General features: G+C 42.6%; 1 protein-coding gene across 3 annotated transcripts; it reads right to left on the bottom strand.

The window, feature by feature from the left end:
• Positions 1-4833: 4833 nt before the first annotated feature.
• Positions 4834-14252, bottom strand: LOC130586037 (alpha-1-antiproteinase 2-like). 3 transcript variants are annotated; one of them, XM_057386740.1, is made up of 6 exons: positions 14186-14252; positions 13304-13439; positions 8801-9466; positions 7574-7844; positions 5668-5815; positions 4834-5084 (listed from the first exon to the last, which is right to left on the bottom strand). In XM_057386740.1, exons 3-6 carry the CDS (start codon positions 9447-9449, stop codon positions 4890-4892), a joined length of 1263 nt encoding a protein of 420 aa, XP_057242723.1. In that variant the 5' UTR covers positions 9450-9466; positions 13304-13439; positions 14186-14252; the 3' UTR covers positions 4834-4889. The 3 variants fall into 3 exon arrangements, with proteins under 3 accessions (XP_057242723.1, XP_057242725.1, XP_057242722.1); XM_057386742.1 differs by having other exon boundaries at positions 13340-13439; XM_057386739.1 differs by lacking the exons at positions 13304-13439; positions 14186-14252 and adding an exon at positions 12690-12818.
• Positions 14253-21703: the final 7451 nt, after the last annotated feature.

Raw genomic sequence — 21703 nt, 5'->3', positions numbered from 1 at the left:
AGGATATTATTTTGAGAATATTGAAAATTAAATCCCTCAAGTAATAAAATAAATAAAATTAAATATAAAATAAATCCCCAAGCTTTTGTTAACATTTTAAGTGTTATACAATTATTAAGTCAYGCTAGACTTTTACCTGCAGCCAAACATGTTAAATTAGTTAAACAGTTATTTCCTGTGCTTTGAAGCTAGCTATTTCAACACAGCAGGTAGTCTGATAATCTCTCAGCTGCACTATTTACCAGGCAAATAGCTTCTTTGTGCAAAAAAAACCACAGCCAACCCAGGGATATAAAACAATGCATAGAAGTTGATCAAGCTGTCATATGAGTGCTTCAAATTATACTCAGATTGCCTAGGGAGCAATGACAAGAACAACCAGATTCTCATGCTTGTCTCCTACAACCAATAACCTGCACAACCATACTCACATGTGGCCTGCACCAAGCTGTCCTTAAAAATGCCCCAAATACCTTTAAAATGTCCCAACAGCACTGCATGTTTCAGCATCAGTTCTGGTCAGGGGCTGCGCACTGTGACACGTGAATGAGCATGCAGGGGTTTTGCCACAGCAACTTCTGTGTTTCTGTCACAGGACAGGCAGTCATTTACAGCTGTCAAGGTTTGTTTTAAGGTAGTTTTTCCATGTAATCGTGAAGAAAGCAACCTACTAGAGTTTTAAGCTGTGGTTTCATCTCGTTTCAATGAGCTGCTCTCCTTTGTCAGTGAGTAGGGGCATGCTGATGCCTTCCACTAATCTGTAGCTGACTGGCTCAGCTACTGAAGATAAGACAGAATAAATAATGATGAAATCTTATTGCTTATAGCTATCCAGGGGGACAAAAAAGGTGCTTTTGGCCAAGTTGCTAAACATCTAGTGACTGAGTAACAGAGCATTCAGTATATCAGATAAGACAAGGAGGCACAGGAAAAGGTGTTCTGATGCGTGCTGTAGAGTTTTCTTTGGTTTCTGGACTTGTAAAGCAGTTTGAAATTCTGTTTGTGGGACAGATCTCAGCAGAGCTCTGGGCCTCCTATCCCCAGAGCTGTCACTCAGAAGGTCCCTGGGCTGTGGATCACAGCCTCTGCCTGGGGGTGTCCCCTTGCCCCCCATGATGTGGCCCTTTGCCAGCCTTCTTTAGGGTCTTCATTGCCCAGCTGTGGGGSAGAGCTGAATGTCCTGTGGCCCAACACACAGCAGCGGGCTTGATGGGAGGGCAGCCCAGGGGAAGGTCTTTGGGGGACAATGGGGACTGCCACCCAGGGCTGTCTCCTTGCCTCTGATTCCTCTTCCCCCTGTTGCACCAACCTCTGCCTTCTGTCCAACATAGGACCACAAGAGCTGAAGCACTTGGTGGAGTGCACTGACTGACTGCAAAGAGGTGTTTTGGGGGGGGGATGTTTTCTTTCCAAAACATCAGTTCTTCGTCTACCATCCCCCACTGGTATCACTCTGTGAAACTGATCTTATGGTTAAACACTGCTTTTTGAGTAAACCCGAGGCACCCGAGGCCTGTGCTGTTAGTTTAACAGAGCGGGCATAATTCGCTGCATTAGAAGCAACAACTCTGCTGTATTTGTGAAGTTAGAGGTTATACTGACCCGTATCTTTTCTCCTGCTGAGCAAGAGCTGTCAGATCACACATGCCTGAAGAACAAATAGTAAATTTTCCCTGTCTGTTTGTAGGGAGGCTGAAGGGTGTGAGGTAGAAAGTGAGAGGACTTTTGGTTCCCATCCTCCAGGTAGAACCTTAGTGATAGTGAGAARAGAACAAAACCCCAAACGCCTGCTTCAACAAAGAGCATGTCAACCCTGGAGGCTGTTGCAGTCTTGGGATGGGGTACTTGGAGCACTTGGAGGCTGCTGGGCTACAGCCGATAGTGTTGTCCTGGTGCAGTCTGTGAAACAGGGCCTGGCATCTGGCCGAGGGACAAGCAGGCTGCCCAAAGCTGGGATCACCACAAGCATGGCTGTGAGCTCCATTCTTGCACTCTGTAGCTGTGGTTGCTGTGGCAGTGGCTAATTTAATTGGTTGTTAATTGCCCCCGAGATGCGTCTCTGTTCATTTATATCCCCACATTGCCCATCACACCAAATGGCAATAGCCCAGTGACCTGAGCTCTGCCTTTCTGCCCAGCCTTCCTTGCTGTGCTGTGTGTCCTTGAGGCGGTCTGTGGAAGGCAGAGAGCCCTGTTTATTCCCGCCCTCCATTTTTTTTGGGAATGAGAGAGGAGGACCTGCTGGTGGAGCAGGCGTCACAGCGGAATCGGCAGCGCTCACCTCCTGCACGAACAAACGGTGCCGGCGAGTGGGAGGGATAAAATGTTAGTCTGCAGGAGGGAGAGTGGGAGGCTGTGAAAAAGAGCTGGACTGGAGAGGAAATGAGAAGAGCGAGTGTAATCAGGAAAACCTGTTTTGTTGCTTGCAGCGACGAGAGCAGGATTAAGAGAGTAGGACATGGTGTATGGGGGGGAGAGATGAGAAGGGGCCACGTAACAAACAGCGCGGCACAGCATGGATGTGGGCAGGGAGCAAGCTGTCTGCTGCTCTTTTGTGCTAAGCGTGGTGCCTGCCTCTTCTTAACACTGTCTCTGGCAAATCCTGCAGTGGAAAATCACAGCGTGATGTCGATACACCCAGAGCTATCGCCTGATGAAGCACGTCTAGCAGACAGCTCCTGGATGCCGGTCTTGATTGGCAGGAAATCCCCTGTGGGAWCGGCAGACACCCCTCATCACCACCACTCTGTCCTCCCATGGCTGGCACTGCTCATGGTCCCTGTAACCTCCCCAGCACATTTTACAAACACGGAGAGATTGTATAAGAGATGCAGYGTGAGGAGAAGCACAAACCGTGAAGTGCTGGTCCTTCACAGCAGTGGATCTGCTCCTGTGCCTCCCTCCTACCGCCCTCTGGGCTCTTTTCCCTGGAATATGTGAGGAAAGCAGAATTCCAGTGTCCTGCTTGTAAAGGGGCATGTCTGTGAGGGCACCAAGCTACTAAGGGTAGGAAAGGAAGGAATCTCCTTCCAAAAATATGGACTAACASCCTGCAAAGGCTGATTTAGCTTATGTGAGAAATTCTCTTCATCTTCAAATCTCTCTGAGAACCACATGGGGACAACTTTCCTCCTGCTGTGCTGTACTTCTATRTTTATGTCTTCATCCACTGCAAAGTGATTTACAAGGAAGCAAGCAATATTTAGTGCAGCTGTGGCCTCTGTTTCTTCCACATTTCTCGATGTAAACTGAGAATCACTCTACTAAAATCAATTATGTCCATTTTGCAATTGCAGCTCTAGGGAATCCAATACATAAGTAAGGATCTCGCCTCCTTGAGCTCTCTACCCCCTGAAGGTTTTACTGTTGCTTTGCTGGATGCCCTTCCTTAATAGTAGTTACAGTGGGAGTGATGGCAGCTGAGACTGACCCTGTTGAGGCTGCACCTTCAGCTGCATTCCAGGGAGATGAAAAACCTGCAGTAAGGTAGGAGGCCTTGTTAGTTACTCCTGTGTGGGTGTTGGGCCAAAAAACCACCCAAATAGATGAGGAGGGTGCAGGGAGCTGCCAGAAAAGTACATGCATTTCTGTCACTGTGAGTCCTGCCTTCAATGCTAAGAGTTTTTGATATATTCAACTATACTGAGTATTTAGTCAAAACACACCACCAAGCATTGTGTTAACAGAGGGTATTTACTGGGAACACAGGGCAGAAAGGAGGCTTTCCTTGAGACTGAATRGGGGGCACAACACTTTGCACCAGACTCATAAAATCACCATTGTTCTTCATTTTGCAGAGGACACACAAGAACTTGCTGAGGCTGTATTTGCTTCCCAAGCCATTCTATCATTGCCARTGACTGCACACCACTTAATCTCATTCCAAACCCCACAACTTTAGGGAAAACAGTGCCAATTGTACTCTTTCTGGTGCCAGTTGCCAAGGCAGGTCYATTGAAGGTGATTCCCAGCCAGCCTTCAAGTTGCCCTGTGTTCTACCTAGGTGCCCATCACCCCTACCTGCATCAGATTGAGTGCTCCTTACTTACATTTTTGGCTGTAAAAGGACAGCATTTAAAAAATAAATAATTTTCTAGAGCCTCCTTTTGGTTTTGCACAAATCTCAGCTGACAGTATGCTTGTGTAATTGTCATCCAGATACCTCACCTTCCCATTCAGCTACATCCTCCTTCTCCCCACTGATGGACACATGTGCCAGAAGTCAGTAACCATCTAAATCTGTCAGATTGGTAATATGTGGTGAAAATCTTCAGATTCAAGGCACATTTGATCTTCCTGCTCTTTTTTGAGCTGCAAGAAACTCAGGAAGATTTGCTGCTAGATTGATACTAAGAATGGTAAAAGGTTTCTAGTACAGAAAGCAGGTTTTTTTTTGGTTTTGTTTTTTTTGTTGTTGAAGGCAGCTTTTCACATCTCCAGTGCTGTCTCCATTAGAAGCTTCAGGTTCCTGTGACTCTGCAGTGTTGATCCAACTCTGCCCATCTCATATTTACTTGTGGTAAATTACAACCACTTCTGCTTTGTTTGCAAGAATGTTCATAATTTTACCTGTTATTCTGGCTGACTGCCTCATATTCAGCAGGAGTCTTCTATTGTAATATAAACCTTTCTTTCCAAATGCTGTCAAAGCTTAGGTCCTTCTTTGGTTTTCTTTTCTTTGGTTATTCTTTTCTAGCTGAATTTATAACAATTTGTTTGCTTCTTCTTCAGTAATTTGTCGTGGTCAATACCAGTAGTTTTTGATGATGACATAAAATAAAAACTATTGGTAAAAAGAGCCATATACAAACTGGTACAAATGGAAATAAATCATGTCATGCATTTTCACATCTTTAATTAGTAGTGGCAAACAAAATTCATATGTCACTTCAGCTAGTGATAGACGGGTTAACTATTTTTCCTATGAAGAGTGTGCTGTTTGTATCTCTATCAAAAATCAGCATGAGGAAGGGATGGCTGAATTCAATGGTTGGAGGAAGAGCCACTGGCATTATATGAACAGCAGTTGCTGCTGCTGCCTCAGTACCTCTCTCATCAACATCCAGACAAGCCTTGTGAACAACCTAGGAAAAAAGAAAATATAGTCAACAACCATCTAAGAAATGAATCAGGCTCCTTTTAAAGCACCCCTGCTTTGAAGGATCCACTGAGAAGTGAGCAGAGGCAGAAGAGCTTTATGGTTGTAGTCATGGCTGCTTAAATGAGAGCTAAGATGGAGCTATAGAAATATCCCAAAAAGTGTCCAGAAGATTGGATGAAGGATAGAGCCTCTACCTGTGTTTGTCTGAACCTCCAAGATTGAGGCTCCAGGGTGAGAAGGACAGGTTGTGCTGTGCCTGGCAGCATTAGTGGTTTTTCTTGTGGAGACAGGGGCTGATGCTCCTCTCATGTTTCAGATACTGCCCAAAAAGTCTCGGCTGTCTTTAGTCTTGGAAAAAACAGTCATGCAGCAATCTAATCTGATCTCCAATGTCATTGAAGGCCAAACTCCTTTTGTGAGCTTGCAGGCTGAGGGCTGGGTGACCCAGCTGCAGGCACACTGGGAAGCTGGGATCTGTATTTACCTGGTGTTTCTGGATGCTGCCACTGATGGGTTCTCCTGTATGTTTGTGAAAGAAAGGAGAGGGCCAACAGCCACAGACTTACTTTAGAAACCTTCAGCTCTGGAGTGCCAGCAATGCCAGAGAGATCTGCCTGGTTGGTGAACACATCCACGATTCCCATCTTGCTAAGGGTGTTACTTATTTCATAGCTCCCAGAAATAGAAAATTTGGGGAAGTAGAGTCTCATAAAGCTGTTAGGTAGAAGAGAAACATAGAGYGTGGTGAGAAGGATTTTTCACCAATATAAGTGATGATGAGAAGGTTAATTCCCATGAGTGTCAAATCCCAGGGGTTTGGACCCTTAATGTACAATGAGCACTAATTCAATTGCTGGTGCTTCTCACGTGATACAAAGACTGTCATTCTTAGTAATAATAATAGTAGCTAGCAATCATAATAGTATTTATCTGGTGTTATGCATCAGGAAATCTGAGAGCACTATGCTAAGCAGGACAGTAACAAGAACCCCTTTTTGCAGGCAGAGACAAGGGACAGCTCATGTCGCTCAGGAAGGTGGAGAGCTGAAGTCCTGACAAAGTCTGCTTGGTGAGAAGTGTGGCAAATCCCAACATTTCAAATTAAAAAAAATTATGGCAGAACTGGGGCATTTGGCATGGCTCCAGGAAAGGTCTGTTCCCTGCTGCCTGCACGTTTGGATTCCATGTCCTCTAATTGTCTTCCTCCCCTAGGCTGGCCATGATCGAGTTTGCCTTTGACTGTGAGCTGTCTGCAGGCAGCTCCTTTAATATGCCTTCTGTGGGATTTATTTTCATGCACTGTCCAGGGATCCTCACAGCATCCAGGTCACCTACAGCAGTGATTACACTTTAGGTAGCTCAAGTCTTCTGCTATCTTGCCCAGAGACAGCTTGGGTTAAATAGCACAACAAATGGGACCCAAACTGCATTGTTGTAGCCTTCAGGTGGTGCTGCCCAGTGCAGTACAAGAGGATGGGACTGAATGTATTAGCACATTGTTTTGTTTGGTGCATTTGGTTCCCGCAGTTTCTCCCATGAAGAATTTATTCCTGTATTGATCCTGAACGACCTCATGCCACAAATTCATTTATATAAGGGTTTTCCTGATATTCCAGCTGAAAATAATACATTTTAATTTTTGATATTTGAAGTATCTCATTATTAGCTCATMTCTAGTTTGCTACCCATTATGTTTTTACTAACTGTGCTGGTATTTCTGTGATAATGCACTGAGATATATGGGTGTGAACTGCACAGCCTTATTAGATGTGAATTAGGGCAGAGCTTGGTAAATTAAGCATGTATTAACTTGATATTACTCATCTACTGTTGCTAAGATCTCTCCTCTCCCAGACAAACAAGGTTGTAAAATGCGTTAGCTGATGTTGGTGTTGATGGTTGAAGCTAACAGAAACTCATTAGATTTTTATAATTTCAAAACAAAATGCCAGAAAATTAGGACAGGCAAAATTAATCACTTGCCTGTTCTAACAACCACTGAGTGCTGCAATGGTTCTTTTAAGGAAGGTAGTTGTGTAGGACACATTATGTCTGTAAGCACTACTACAAACAGTGTAAGTTATGCTTTATTTAAGGTTTAGGCTTATGCCTGAGTCTCAGGGTACCGGTGAGATATGAGAGGTAAAACACACCAGCTGAAATCTCGGTACAGAAGATTTGGCTTAAAATTGTGACCATCCCACTCAGTCTGTGGAGTATTTTAGAAACACTGATGTAGGCTTGTTGTTCAGGATGGTCTCTGCTCTGGTCAGGAAGGCAACAAGCCACTCAGCCATCAATGAAAGAACAGTTAAATACCAACCAGCTGCAAAATTTTTACAGCTAGGGTGCACAAGCCAAAAATAACCCACTCAGGTCCCAGAATCACCAAGTTCGTAGTGTTTGCATCCCCAAAAAAGGGAAAAATACTATAAATCTAGGTGCCGCTGAAGCTGACTGGCAGAAGATTACCTCTGGAAGAGATTGTCTGACCATTTCTGGATGGTTTCCTTGTCCAGAGTTTGCTCTAACTGCTTCATTTTCCCTTTTGCTGGCAGAACCAGAAATGCAGTAGCRCTCCCATTATAATGCAGCCGTACCACAGTGCATGACAGCTCCTCATCAAAATAGAAGTCAAATACTCCCATCTGGTACATCATAGGGACTTTCACAGTAGTCTCAGCATCCACAAAGAACTCCCTTTCTTCAGTATCCTCTGGTTTAAAAGGCYTTTCCCAGCTGCCTGATACAGAGAAGGAGAATTTAATGGAATAATCCCATGTTCTATCCCACCATAGACTAAATGTTTTATAGCTAGTAATAATATTCACCTATTTATCCATGCGTTAAGTACAGAATTTTCAAACATAATATTATAAAATTTGTATCACAGTAAGACAAGGRTTTTTACCTGTTCAAAAGAGTGCATTGGATTCCACTTTCAATCTATGTTTCGGATGCCAGTAATGAAATAATTAGGCATTTTTTTGTACCTATCACTTCTGTTCAGATGATCTAAGTGGCCATTCTGTAAGCATCATCTATGTACTCTTMTACTGCATGCACTTAATTTCTACTGACTTTAATAATAAGCCTCAATTTGTAGATTAATTTAATGTAGAATCTCATATCTGACTGGTGTTATGTCAGGCTTATGTCATATCTTCTAACCCACATCAGAAATGCACAGTGTTTCCACTTTGTTCCTTAAAATGTTCTCTCCTATTCATCACTAGCATCATCCATATGTAAATGTTAGTAAAAGGACATGTAAAGAACTCTAATGGGGGGGAAAAAGAAGTACATAGTAAATCAGGCTGTTAAATCATGCATAATTTTAAGAAGAAGCTTTAGGTCATGTAGKGGGTTCAGTGCCTTCACTGAAAATGAGAAGAACGTGGGCACTTGGAGTTATGGTACAACCCAGGAGCACCAGCTCAGGCTGAACAGGAGGCTGTGGCTTGGAGCAGAGCTCCTGGAGCTGTCACAAAGAGAAACAAGCCAGTGTGCCATTCAGCTACTTCCCCATGCTGAGAGGGGTCCTGTCACATCTCTAGCACTTCCACTGTGCCATTAGGGGATCTTCTGTCCCAGCAAAGAGCATTTGACATTTTCCCCAGACCAGTGTTCAGTTGAGGTAGCCAATACCAGGTCTGTTGATAAGAATGAATAGTGAGAACGTGAACCTAGAGAACTTACCGTTAAAGAAAACAAAGCTAGCCAGAAGCATTGCAGTTTGTGGGTCCATGTCCTGGACCAAATTAGTAATTTTCCCATGTGTTTTCCTCTCTATATAATCATTGACCTGCTTTTCAGCTTCTGTGGGATTGTTAAAATCAGTGGTGAAAGCCTCCAGCTGATACAGAGCCGTGGCATCATCTAAAAACATTTTTAGAAGTTTCAGCTTCTCAGTTACAAAGATGGCATTCCCCATGTTGAGCTGGACACCGCCCTCAGGATGGCTCAGCATGTGGATTAGGTTGTGGAAGCCTTCATGTATCTCCTTCTCCTGAATCTCTGTAAGGTTGAAGGCAAGTCCTTCCAGGATCTGAGACCGTGTGGCTGACCTAGCCCCAAGGGCCAGCATCGCTAAGGCAACGGAGATGCTCACAGGAGACAAGAAAATGTTCTTATTAGGTGCCTCCTGTGCAACCTCCCTGAAAAACTGGAATGCAAAGTCAGCATTGTTTGGCACRAGTTTGAGGCAGGCAATCGCTTCACCTCCGTGGTGCATGTGGTGTTTATGTTCATTTGGATCGTGTCCATTGTGGTCAGTGGGTGTGAGCTGACCATGGGYGACCACCTGGAACCCGGCCAGTAGCAAACTTAGGTAGAATGTGGTCTTCATGTTCTTGTATGAAAATCCTATGGAAAGAAAAGGAGATGTTATTACTAAGGTAAGTAAATTAAATAAGTAGAATTAGTTATTCTGTCATTATCATGGAATAAAAAATTTTATCTCTTTCTTTTGTCCTCACTTTCCACCATCTCAGATTCTTGCCAGGTTTTTTTTTTTTTAATTTTCCCAGGCCTCCTGGCAAGTCTCCACCAACACTTTCTGCCACCCCCACCCTAAATACCTGCAGAAACAAAATTCAGCATGGATCAGTTGAATATAGAGCACCATCAGCAGGCTGGAGAATGGAGCATATCTCATCAAAACACACCTTGTGGCTAATTGCTGTAAGGCTGTGGTACCACTGTGCTTTTGACACTAATGATCTGAATAATTCCTTGTAAGTTTGTCACAGAAGAAGTCTGGATGATTTGTGAGTTAGGGAAGAAAAGGGGGGTATTTATGGAAGTGAGCAGCGAATCAGTAGCTACATAGAAACAGAATTTGAGCAAATAGGCAGAGAGGAGATCCCTAAATAAACTTTTGGTCAGATTGATAAGCACCCTATTTAAAAAAAAGGACAAATGGTCGTGGCTGTTCTTCAGTAGCAAACCAGATAAAGCCCCTACCTCGCTAAGGAATAGGTGGGTTGTTTTTTTCTGATTAGAAACAATGTAATAAGAACCTTAAATAAGAAACAACATGTCACTTCAACCAAAGTGTTGAAGTGGGTTCATTTTCAGCACAGTAGAAGCAGTCAATGTCATTAACAAAGAACAAGGCCTCATTTTTATCAGCTGCTCCACTGGTCAAAGGGCGATGCGTTTATCTGTGTGTTACCCTTGGCCGTGGTAGTCACTTTTCATTGCAGAGCTGACACTCTGCACTGTATCAGCTCTTAAAAAGAGACCTTGGAAATGGGGATATGGATGTCCCAACAGGCTCATTTCTGAGGAGGAATCTAGGCCAAAGAAATGGTGCAAGAGCTGCACAGGGTTTGAGGAGATAATGAGCCAGATTTACTAAAATTGTGCACGGAGAGACATATTACACCATTTACACCTTTCATCTCTGGCATGACTCAACTTGAGAGACTCATCAGAAAGTGCTACACTTATGGTCCCACCTTCTCTATAACATCAGAGGGAGCAATTTATATTAGTAGTTGAATATCCACTTACAGTTAGACTCATGAGAGCAACAAAACATTTTCAAGCTATAATCAAACATTCAAACATTTACATGTTTTCTACAAGTAATTCTAAAAAGTAGGCCTATTTGCAATAACAGTGTTACTGACAAGTGTAAGAGCTATAAGCATTCTTATAGCTACATTTTCAATTTATGTACACAGTAGTTTTAAATTATAGTTTGATTTCCTCTGATTTTGACGTTGAAATGATACTTCTTGATGTGTGCAGATACTTGTAACAGAACATAAGAGCTCCAGTTCTCAATTTTTAAAACTGCTATCAGTGAGCCAACATATTAGTCAGACCTTGAAAAGAAATCAACTCCCAAACAAAAGCATCAGAGCTAAGCCTAATCTATTTCCACATACCCAGCAGGCTGATTCAAAAGCTGCCTGTGGATAAATTATTTACTATGAACTATTTACTCAGCTGCAGTTATAATTTATTAAAAAATAACATGAATACCAAAAAAGAAACATTTCATTTTAAACATAAGTTGCCACCTGTTCTCTATCTCATCACATTTAATATTTATTACAAAATATTGCACCTGATAGATGGGGTTTTTGTATGTGCACCTCAAACTGCCAATTCTATTCATTTGGAATGCAAAGCAGAAAGGGAGTTTAATTGACTTGACTTCAAAATTATGGTGAAAGGATATAGAACGGTTTTGTTGTAAGGGTTATGTAAAATACGGGTTACAGCTTTCTGATAGTTCCACTATCCTGATATTTTTTTCTCTGTGTAGTTATAACATGTTCACATTTTGTGATTAATTTATGTACTTTCATGGAATTAATTTCATTTTATTACAGCTTTGAATTCCCAGATAATTAAATACAATCTGAATCTGAATCATCCATCTGTTACTCAGTAATGGCCAATCACAGTCAAGACTCTTGAGTCAGACCTCACAAAAGTCTTGATAATGGAGAGTTTTAAAAGTATAAGATTATAAAAGGCATAGCAGCTGTGGTTTGTAGAAGTCTTTTGTGTTGTTTAAGCCCATTCCATTAGTCCCCTTTTTGAAACCGAAAGATACTTTTATGATGATATTTGCACCCTCTAAACCTTCAGAATATGATTGGGGTTTGTTACTTCATATTTGATAYTTGCTATTTCAATTGATGTTATTGTGGCTTCTGGGTTAGCAAGTGATCAACCGCTGACAAATTGACAACAGACACTCCTTCAGCATGAAGAAGCTGATTTTCATGTGGTTGTAAAGACTGATGGAGTTTCCTATGGTTGCTAATGATTTGTCAAAAAGCAAAGAGCTGACAACCTGTGCTATAAAGCCTTAAGGAAATTTCCAGCCTGAAGAAGTTTAGTTTACAGAAAGCTCTCCAAGACCTTTACTTATATAATATGTCCAGAAAAAAAACAGTTTATCCATCAACATAGCAGTGAAGTGAAAAGCACATCAGTTCTAATTCCAAGTCTAGTCTGACTTGTTGAATAGCCTGAAAGGAAACACATTGACCTCTGCCTCTTTGCTTTGTGTTTGTTACACAATGACCATATATTTGTGGTGTTTAGGAACAGGTTGCTTTAAAGAAGAGTTTTCAGTCAAACCAGAGAAGGATACAAGAGCATGCCAACACTTGAAGGACAGTGTTTTCAGCAATTTATCTCTAGGAGACTTGGTGATAACAGTCACTGAGTATGTTACCTCTTCCCTGTCACACAATCTTCCCTGCCATGAAGCTCAGAAAGGAAATGGAGAACACTGGAATTAGCTGAAATTACCTTAGAATAATTCCACCAGAAAACCTGGAAGTGACATGGACTGTGTTTTCTGTATGAAAGAATTTACTTCTTTGTGGATATAGCTATTTTGTCCATTTTAGGGCTGATTTCTATCTCTATGATTTGAAGAGAAGATTCTGAAGACAACGTTCTGCCTTTAGAGTCCCATGGAATATTCCAGGAGATGAATATTCCTCCCATACTACTCCATAAGGGATCCTCACTCATAATCTCATTTCAGGCAACATGAACATTTACACTACTCAAAAACATATGAAGGCATTAAATAGAAAACTTTTTTGCTCACCAGATGGTGCTGCTTCCCTCCTGATTGTTTCCGAAGGTGGAAATCTGAGAAATTTGTTTCCTGAAAGCCACATTGTGGGGGCACCAGGCACATCAAGACACAGCACCACCTCCAGCGGTGTCTGCTGAACTAATATCACCTACTCAGAGACTTTTTTTGGTAAAAAAACCCCAACCCACCCAAGCATACAAAAAAATCACAAAAGGAAGGCTTGATTAGCCATATCTGTGTGTGAGAAATACGACCTCAGGAGTCTGCTGTCCAGTACCACCTAATCAAGGGAGCACCACAAATCACATGTGCTTTCCTGGCTGCCTGGAAAGCTCTGCACGTTTCATTCTGTGGACCTGGACAGGTTCAGGGCTTATTCCAGGCTGATCATCTAGACATTCACTTCTCTTTTAATTGAGAGTTTTGATGCCTCCATGCCTGAGCCCCTGAGAAGATTGCAAACACAAGCCAAAAGTGTTGAACTCTTTGACAWTCCAATCACTGTGAATATTTCATTAAAAGCAATTCCTTTTGCAGCAGAAATGTGGAAGCCAAGTTCACATTATTGCTTAAAAATGTGTGTGACTGTCTTTTGTGAGCCAGCTTAGCATTGCAGAACTCACCCAGAAAGTGGCATCCACCTCTAAGCCTCCTTTTACCTGGAAACAGGTGAACATGAGCTCTCACTCTTCTACCAGGCCACCATGAGTATTTGCTGTTGAATCTGAATTACTCCGCACCTTCAGGGATGAAGCATCACTGAAGCCAAGAGAATAAAAAAGTAGAAAAAAAAGAATGAGTGCAGTGGTTCGGGCAGCCAGGTGGGACAGAGATTTTCTTCTTCCTGCAAGAACAGATCAGACCAGGTTCTCTATTTCTCCATTCCAGTGTTCACCTGACCACAGCCCAGTTTCTGGCTCATTGAAAATGTTGACCTCACTGTGATCTCCTGAACATGTGAGAATCACCAATTTCTGCCCTTCCCGCTCAGTGGGCCTATAATCTGATGATTACCTCAATGATATCTCATCTAAAAGGGAAGCAGACATCAGATATACCACATCGGTCCCTAAACAATGGTATTTCTTGTAACCTTCAATATAAAAATCAGAATTACTAAAAAAGAATCACCAATACATTAAAAGAAAAGCTCTAAACAGCCATCCTCAGCCTTTTAATGAACCAGGGCCTATTTCAGCTGGAGATACATCAGGGAAAATCTCACTTTTAAGATTTCCTGGCTCCAGAGACCCCCTTGTTTTCTGGAAGGACACCCTGCTTTTCTTTTAGATTCTCATTGCCAGTGACCTGACAATGTGCGGGTAACTCATTGTCTCAGTTGTGGTGCCTATGTCCTTCATATCCAGCCGAAAAAATAAAAACCTCTTTATCTAGGACAGATTTCAGTGTAAGATACAGACCTAGAAAAGATTTTAAATTGATCGTCTGCAACAAGAGGAGACAATTTTGAAGTCTCTATAGGAAGCAAAAAACCCACTACTTACAGCAGCTTCCAAGAATCCTGCTGTCTTCACCAGGACTACCCTGCAGCTCCCTCTCTTATTTATACAGTTAAATAGCATTATGAAAGCAAAACGTTCTCTAGAAAACATTAACCAGGACAGACAAGCAGTATTACTTTAGGAATGGTGCAGAGTAAATAGTGAAGACAATTTTTCTGGACAGGCACCTGATTTTTGCTGTATAGGCATGGCCCTGTCTTTTCTTAATAGTCATAAGAGTCCCCTGCATTTCTACACATCCTCCTGCTGGGAATCCAACTACTTACTCTAGAAAATACTTCACATGCATCATTAACTTCTGTAAACTGCATGAGTTCATACAGTRGAAGTACTGAAGTGAGTAAATGAAACATATACATAATAACAGATATGAGCCTAAGGAAAAAAACAGCTGGATGCATGCTGCAGCCAAATCTCAACTTAGCATTTTGCACAGAGATATTTTGCTAGAATTTTAATAGTTTTTATTTGACATATTTATTTTAAACGATACATTATTTCTTAATTACCGAAATTGCCRTTGATAAAGGCCAGTTTCTGGGGACATCACTTAAAATTCAAGCTGCAGTAGTGACATTTGTAGTGGCTGGGGGTTGCTACAGGGATGGCAGAATGAAGGCAGATGTGAGCATCCAGTACACTGTGGTACCCAGCACACCTCAGCCAGAGTGGTGTCACCCGGTGCCTCATGCAGCAATGGATTGAAGGACAAGCTGTTGCCTTGCGCTCCCAGTATGGGCTGGCACAAGGGGCAGACAGGSAGGGACAGGCCAGTGCACCAGAGGCTGCTTTCACAGAGCTGGACCCATGTGGCCAGGCCACCTGTGGCCATGGCCTCCTGTAAGGGGGTGTTCTTTCAGCACCCATGGAGGAACAGCCACAGGGACTGTGCTAATGTGGGTGTGACTGAGGGACTGGAAAATCTCACAGGTCAGTGCCCTGGTGAACACCTTCCACCCAAGAGGAGCACCCCCTTGGGAGGCAGGGAATTCAAGGAGAAAAGGTGCTTTACATCACAGAATCATTTAGGTTCAGAAATACATTTAAGATCATGAAGTCCCACCATTAATCCAGCACTGAGAACTCCCCACTAAATTCTGTTTTTAAGTGTCAGATCTACACAYCTGTTAAATATCCCAAGGATGGTGATGCCACCACTTCCCTGGGCAGCCCGTTCCAGTGCTTCATAATCCTTGTGGCGAAGAAATCTTTCCTAAGACCCAATCTAAACATCTTTTGGCACAGCTTGAGGCCACTGCCTCTTGTCCTATCACTTGTTACTTGGGAGAAGAGACCAACATGTACCCTGAAGCAGCCTTCTTTYGGTTGTGGAGGGTGATAAGGTCTTCCCCAAGCCTCCTTTTTCCCAAGGTAAACAACCTGAGCTGCTCCAGCTACTCATCCTAAGGCTTGTGCTCTAGACCCTGCACCAGCTCCATTGCCCTTCTCCGGACAGYCTCCAGCTCCTAAATGTCCTTCTTGTAGTGAAAATGCCTTTTCTTGTAGTGCACGTTAAAGGAAGAATGTYTCAGAGTAAAATGTTTTACAATAACAGGATGAAAGTTTCAGAAGGATTTTCCTCTGAGCCATTCCTTAGGGGTTAGCAATGAATGGAAGCATTTCTTCTCCTCTCTTTTCCAGTCTGTATGCCTGCACATGTACAACTACCACTAATTACAGCACAGAAGGTTCTGTGCATTTAGGGCTGTTGGAGCTTCTGCAAGTCCTTTCCTTCCTTTCTTTTCTGTGGGTGCCTTTCACCTGTGTAAAGGTAAGCAGGTGGTTCAGTAGGAGTTTTGATCAAGACTATTGAAAAGATGTTTGAATTGTTTACAAGCTGCAAAAAGCAGCTGGGCACACACAGTCTGTTTTTTTTGTAAACTTACAGATGAAAATAACCTTTCAGGTTGCAGAGGCTTACCTAAAACATATTCAGACTGAAGACGAATAACACATGCACTGAGAGAAAACTGAGAACACAATTAAAGTTCAGCTATGAATAAAGTTACAGAAAAAGAAGTGAAGAAAAAAATCAATATGACATAATTTAAAAGCAATTTAATCTTGCACTTGGAAGCGCCATTCAGCTGCTGAGATTTGTATGGGAGTGAAGGAGGGGAAATAAAATAAATAAAACCTAATCTATATCAATCTCCAATTTCATATCCAATGTGATACTTATTTTCTTTTTCCTCATCTATACAACAGTTTCATCCAATCATGTAAGCCATCCTGAAAATTGCTGCGACTCTGTTTCAATATTTGATACCAGAATACATTGCATATGAATATACAATGCATAAATTGCAYTGTTGTTGAACATACATGCATATTTTGCAGCTCTCTTTTTATAGAGTCAGTAGGCTTATGTAGGCACTGCTCTGGTATTCTGAAAGACAGGAATCCTTCCATTTGGTCCACTTGGTCTGCAATATTAGGTGTCCTATTACTTTGAACAAGTTACTTTAGTGTTTTTAAAGTAGTATTATTATTAATGAAAGATCTTAAAAAAATTATTTCATTTTTTAGTAAATTGACAAATTTAATAAGAGTTATCCAGTATAAATTCCCCTGAAAACAGTCTGTCTGTAGTCAAAAAAGAATTAATTATTTAGATTAGAAGAATTGTATGCTTGCTTCTCTAGTAGAGASAAATTTGCATACTTTTAAAATACTTAACTAATTTCCCTAAAAGCCATTTTAAACTGCAATGGGTTGCTGCTGTTCTGATGATGCCCTCTGGCGTACAGAGAGGACAAAGTCCCTCCTACTAGAGCRCTGATAGTAAATGTCAGTGTGGAGTTGATGAAAGCTGTATCTTCTCTCTCCTGCCTGGCTGTGTTTAATTTGTGGAACTCTGTGCTTCAAGAGGAAAGGCACTCGTGGTTACAGGGAACAGCTCAGCAGTGACCTGCCAGAACAAATGCCAACACACATCGAGTACAATTGTGCCAAGTGCCTGCTCCAGTGCTTCCGAGTGACAATACAGGAGACCTTCACCTTTAAGTTCCTTCTTCTCTGCTTTCATGCTGTGCCCTGGTCTTGACCCCTGCCTGTCCCTCACAGTGGTCTGGGCTCACTCCAAGGGGGATTGTCTTGCCCAGACACAGATTCCAGCTCCGATGAYGGAATACACACATAGTGCTGTCCCCTGAGCCACTGCAGTGAGTCCCTTCCCTTATTTCCAGTCTCTTTCTGCCATGCAGTAAAGATCTTCTGGGTCCCAAGTAGAGTTTTATTCTGTCACTTCCAAAATCTGGCTTGGAATCTGCTTCCTTCTCAAAGGCTGTTGTTGCACAATTGTTTTAACCTGACCAGGTTACAGAAGGCTGCTCCCAGAGGTGCCTCATCCCCCTGCTTCCGTGCCATCTCTCCAGGATGCAGCCCAGGACGAGTGGGTAGAGGAGGAACAGGTCTTTTTCAGCCTGGAGAAGAGAAGGCCAAGGGAGTGGCTGTGCTTGCTGTCCTTCCCCACATAATGGGCTGTGTTAGATAGAAGATGGGGCCAGAGGTGCCCAGTGACAGTGAGAAAGGCATGGGATACAAGCTGCAGCAAGGGAAACACAAATGRGATCTAGGGAAAGGAGTATTCACAGGGAGGTGAAGGACAAGGACTCCTCTCTGCATGAGGCTGTGAAACTGCTGTCCTTGAAGACATCCAAACCTGGCTGGACATGGCCCTGAGCAACCTGAGCTAGATTCCAGGCTGGTGCTGCTGTGAGCAGGTGGTGGGATTGGATGACCTCCAGAGGTGCCTTCAAACATAAATTATTCTACTTTTCTAACAAAAAATGACTGTGAGTCCATGCTCTCAGGAGTCCTTGCACTTGTACTGCAGGTTTGCCTATCACCCTGCAGGGAAACACCCCTCTGCTTCTCACCACACGAGTCCAGAGGCTTGTCCCTGAAACACTYAGCCCCTGGGAAGGTGTCACCTCCCTTGTCCTCTGGCATGCCCCAGCAGAGCCAGTGCCAGGCAGGCTCTCTGCAGGCCGCCCGGACAGACTSTGCCAGAGCACAGCATACACAGTGCACACCTAGAACAAACAAATCGGGGGGCCATCTGCCRCCCTCCCAGCATGCCATAGCCACGGCAGGTGTCTCACACCCCTCCGTGCTGCTGCCTGTGCTCACACTTGCAGCACTGTCCAGGACTGGTTCCCAGCATGGATTGAATCTCAGCAGGAATCCATTCATGCAGTTGCCTTGATTTCTGTAGTCCTGCCTGTAGTCCAGGCCTGTTTATGATACACTTCCTTATAGCCTGTGTGGTGGAGAGAAGGCAACTGGTGAACCTTGGAATAGACAAACCTGAATGGGCTATTGCAAAATTAGAAGTAAGTTGCTATGAAAGAAASGTTTGATACTGCCATGTGTCTCACATAAGTACATTAAGATTGTATGTTTTCAGATGTGTCCTTGGTGGGGGACTCAAGAAGTTCAGACTTAACTCCATTTGCTTGCTAAATATGCAAAAAGCATGAGTGTGGTGTCTCAACAGCCTGACTCTGCTGTCTGCCCTCAGGGCAAGATAAAGTGTCTCCAAAGACAGCTGTGTGATTGCAGTGAGCTATCACTGATTCATGGTAAAGTCTTTTAGCATAGAAGAACAGGGTTTGGAAAGTATATACTAATCTGTCTTGCACTTATACATTTATTATTGAGTAGATTTATGATCTTCTTTGAGCCATGAATAAACAATATATGTGAGTGGGTCTAAKTACAAATGCTGACAAAAAGTTTTCTACCCTTTATGTGGATGAATCCCATTCCTCTGTGTCTTTTTGCAGTTGGTCCCTCTGGAGAACCAAAGGGAAGAGGAACAATCAGTGAACCTGTTGCTGCTATGTTCTAWAGCTATGTGACATGAACATACTCAGATCTTTATTTTGATGGTGGTTGGTTCTTTCACCAAAGGCAGGCCCTAGATTTCTGCATTTCTGTTTGAAATGTCTTCACACCTCTTGCCCTGAGCTGTGAAACCAGGACCATAAGAGATTTGAACCCTGGAGGCTGCTCAGGGAGTATCAATTTCTGTACATGCCCTGTGGAAATGCTTTCTGCTTTCAAATCTCTCCTTAAGAAGGACATCACCTCTGCTCAGATACCTTCAGATCTCTCTGAAAGGGCTAGGAAACTGGAGATTTACAGAAATTGGAGACACTTACAGAAACAGCCAGCAAACTGGAAACTAGCTTATTATTTAACTTGGTTAAACCCTGTAAGTCCACCATCTCTCATGTGCTAGGCTGATTGCTCCAGCATTTGCACTGTCTTCTCTTTCTCCAGAATCTCATTTTTTGGTCTCATCCATCATATGTAGTGATTATGATACACTTGGGCACCTCAGAAATGGGATGCTGCAGGTAATAAAACCTGGAACTCTTGGATGGGCTGTCCCATGCCAGGCATGTCAGTGGGACACATTAACTGCAAACTCCTGCAGTTAGGAAATGCCAGGATGAAGGTGTCTGCGCTATGCTTTTTGGTGAAAGACAGGACTGGTGGAGTCCTGCTCCACTGACACTGATTGGACATTGCATTTCTCTGAGGCCTCAGTCTTTCTTCCAAGCACAGATATTCATATGCTTGAGAGAAACAATATCCGGCATTTTTATCARCAAGGTGCCTTTCCACAGGAAAATATAAAGCTGTCTGTACAGAGGGTCTTGAGACATATTTTTCAGTGCCACATAAATTTCTGTATTTCCTAATACCTAAACAGACAGTTGTGCAAATCCAGCATTGATTTAGCTCAGTTTTCAGCTGACATTGATTATACTTTGCTACTATTTACATGATGGTGATCATGGACATGTAGCAAACAGACCCAGCTGGTCTTGACCATCACCACAAGTAACCTGGGCATACACAGGTACATCCAACACAGTGCCCTATTTAGGACACTGATACTAGCAGACAGGAGTTACTCTAAGTCTTTGATGATGAAAAATGGCTTGAAATACCTCTTACTCAGTAAAAATGCATTTTTGTTACAAGTTTTATCGCTAATCTTGTTTTGCTTATAGTGAGAGGCCTTGTATAATTTTATTTTAACTTTCTATCTTCTTTATTACTTCTCAGAAACTCATGCAGCTTTTGGGACATGGTAGCATGGAGATGACTGGAGATGGCAAGCTAAAAGGAAAAGCCAGGTTTTTTTTGGCCTCTGAAAGTTTCAGTTTGTGAAAGATCTGATGCTTAGTAGCTTTTTCTAAATATGGCTATTTGTTGGAAATATTTATTCCTGCTCTTGCCAATTACCTCCAATGCACAGGATCTGTCCTGCTCTTCATATTCTTTGAGCTGTTAAACAATTTTATAAACCCAGACTCTATCGTAAACATTAACCAGACCAGGGACACATAATCATTCCTGAGGAACAGCAAATAACGTAGATTTTGCCTGCATTTCTTTTTTCACAAAAGCCAAGGGACTTTCTAGTTAGGGGCAGGTCAGCTGCACTGTGAAGAGGGAAGAGCCTCTTAAAGGGTGAAATACTCCTGTCAAAACTCATCTTCAACCAAACATGTTGTGTCAGGTTGCTCAGAGCAACTACTGAAGCTTTTGCTGAATCTGCTGAATAGCTTCTTCCCAAATACTTTTTAGATGAAAAACRAAAGCATTTGATTTTGACAGTTTCTGAACTGGAATAGTATTTTAGAAGCTTTTTTAAAATGTTGTCTGACTCTTACAATACCTCCCTCAGCTCAGTAATTTGCTACTTTTCAGTTGGGGTCAGAYGAAACCTGCTGATCTCTTGGAGAAACTTTCAGTTCATTTACTGAGAAAATGAAAAGTGTTTTTCTGACAATGTTTTTAAACCAAAGGGCAAATCTGAAACTGGTCATTAGAACTGCTCTGGTGTGGTATTTCATTCACTCAGAAGCAGATCTGGGGATGAGACCAGTGGGAATTAGGGAAGGGTGTGGAGGACTGAGTACAGGCACCAACCTGCCTCCAAAGGGAAAGGCTCCCATCCCACGCACACGCACTTCAGCAGAGCCGAGTCCTGCTTCTGGTGACTGAAACTCCTGAATACCACGAAAATACAAGGAACAGCTGACACAACTGATAGTGTAGAATTCTAGTAATCAATTGCTATRAAGTATTTTTAGTAGTGTTGCTCTTACAAAACCTGTTTGCATTTTGGGATTTTTTCCTTATTATCTTCAGTTGTCTTTAAGGAGAGCAATATTGATGGGTGTGAGAAAGCAGCAGATTAATTGAATGGGTTAATCTATGACACAGACAGTTAATRTGTGTTTAATGTCCCCAGCTACTAAAATCTAATGGTATCCACAGCCCTTTCAGAAGGACCCCATCACAGCCATCTGACCTTTATTGCTTTTTGCACTGTCTTGATACTGTTTGAATAGGCCTACACAGTGAGCACATTGTTACACATTAAACAGAGCAAATAAAGTTAAAACAGTAGCTGTAGAACAAGTGACAAMATTGATCTTCTGGGCACAGCTGCATGCCAGCACAAGAGACCAA

Source organism: Malurus melanocephalus, unplaced genomic scaffold (assembly GCF_030028575.1).
Source record: "Malurus melanocephalus ecotype Western Australia unplaced genomic scaffold, MMel_1.1 scaffold_1043, whole genome shotgun sequence".
Classification (NCBI taxonomy): Eukaryota; Metazoa; Chordata; class Aves; order Passeriformes; family Maluridae; genus Malurus; species Malurus melanocephalus.
This window is presented reverse-complemented; position numbering and strand designations above follow the sequence as displayed.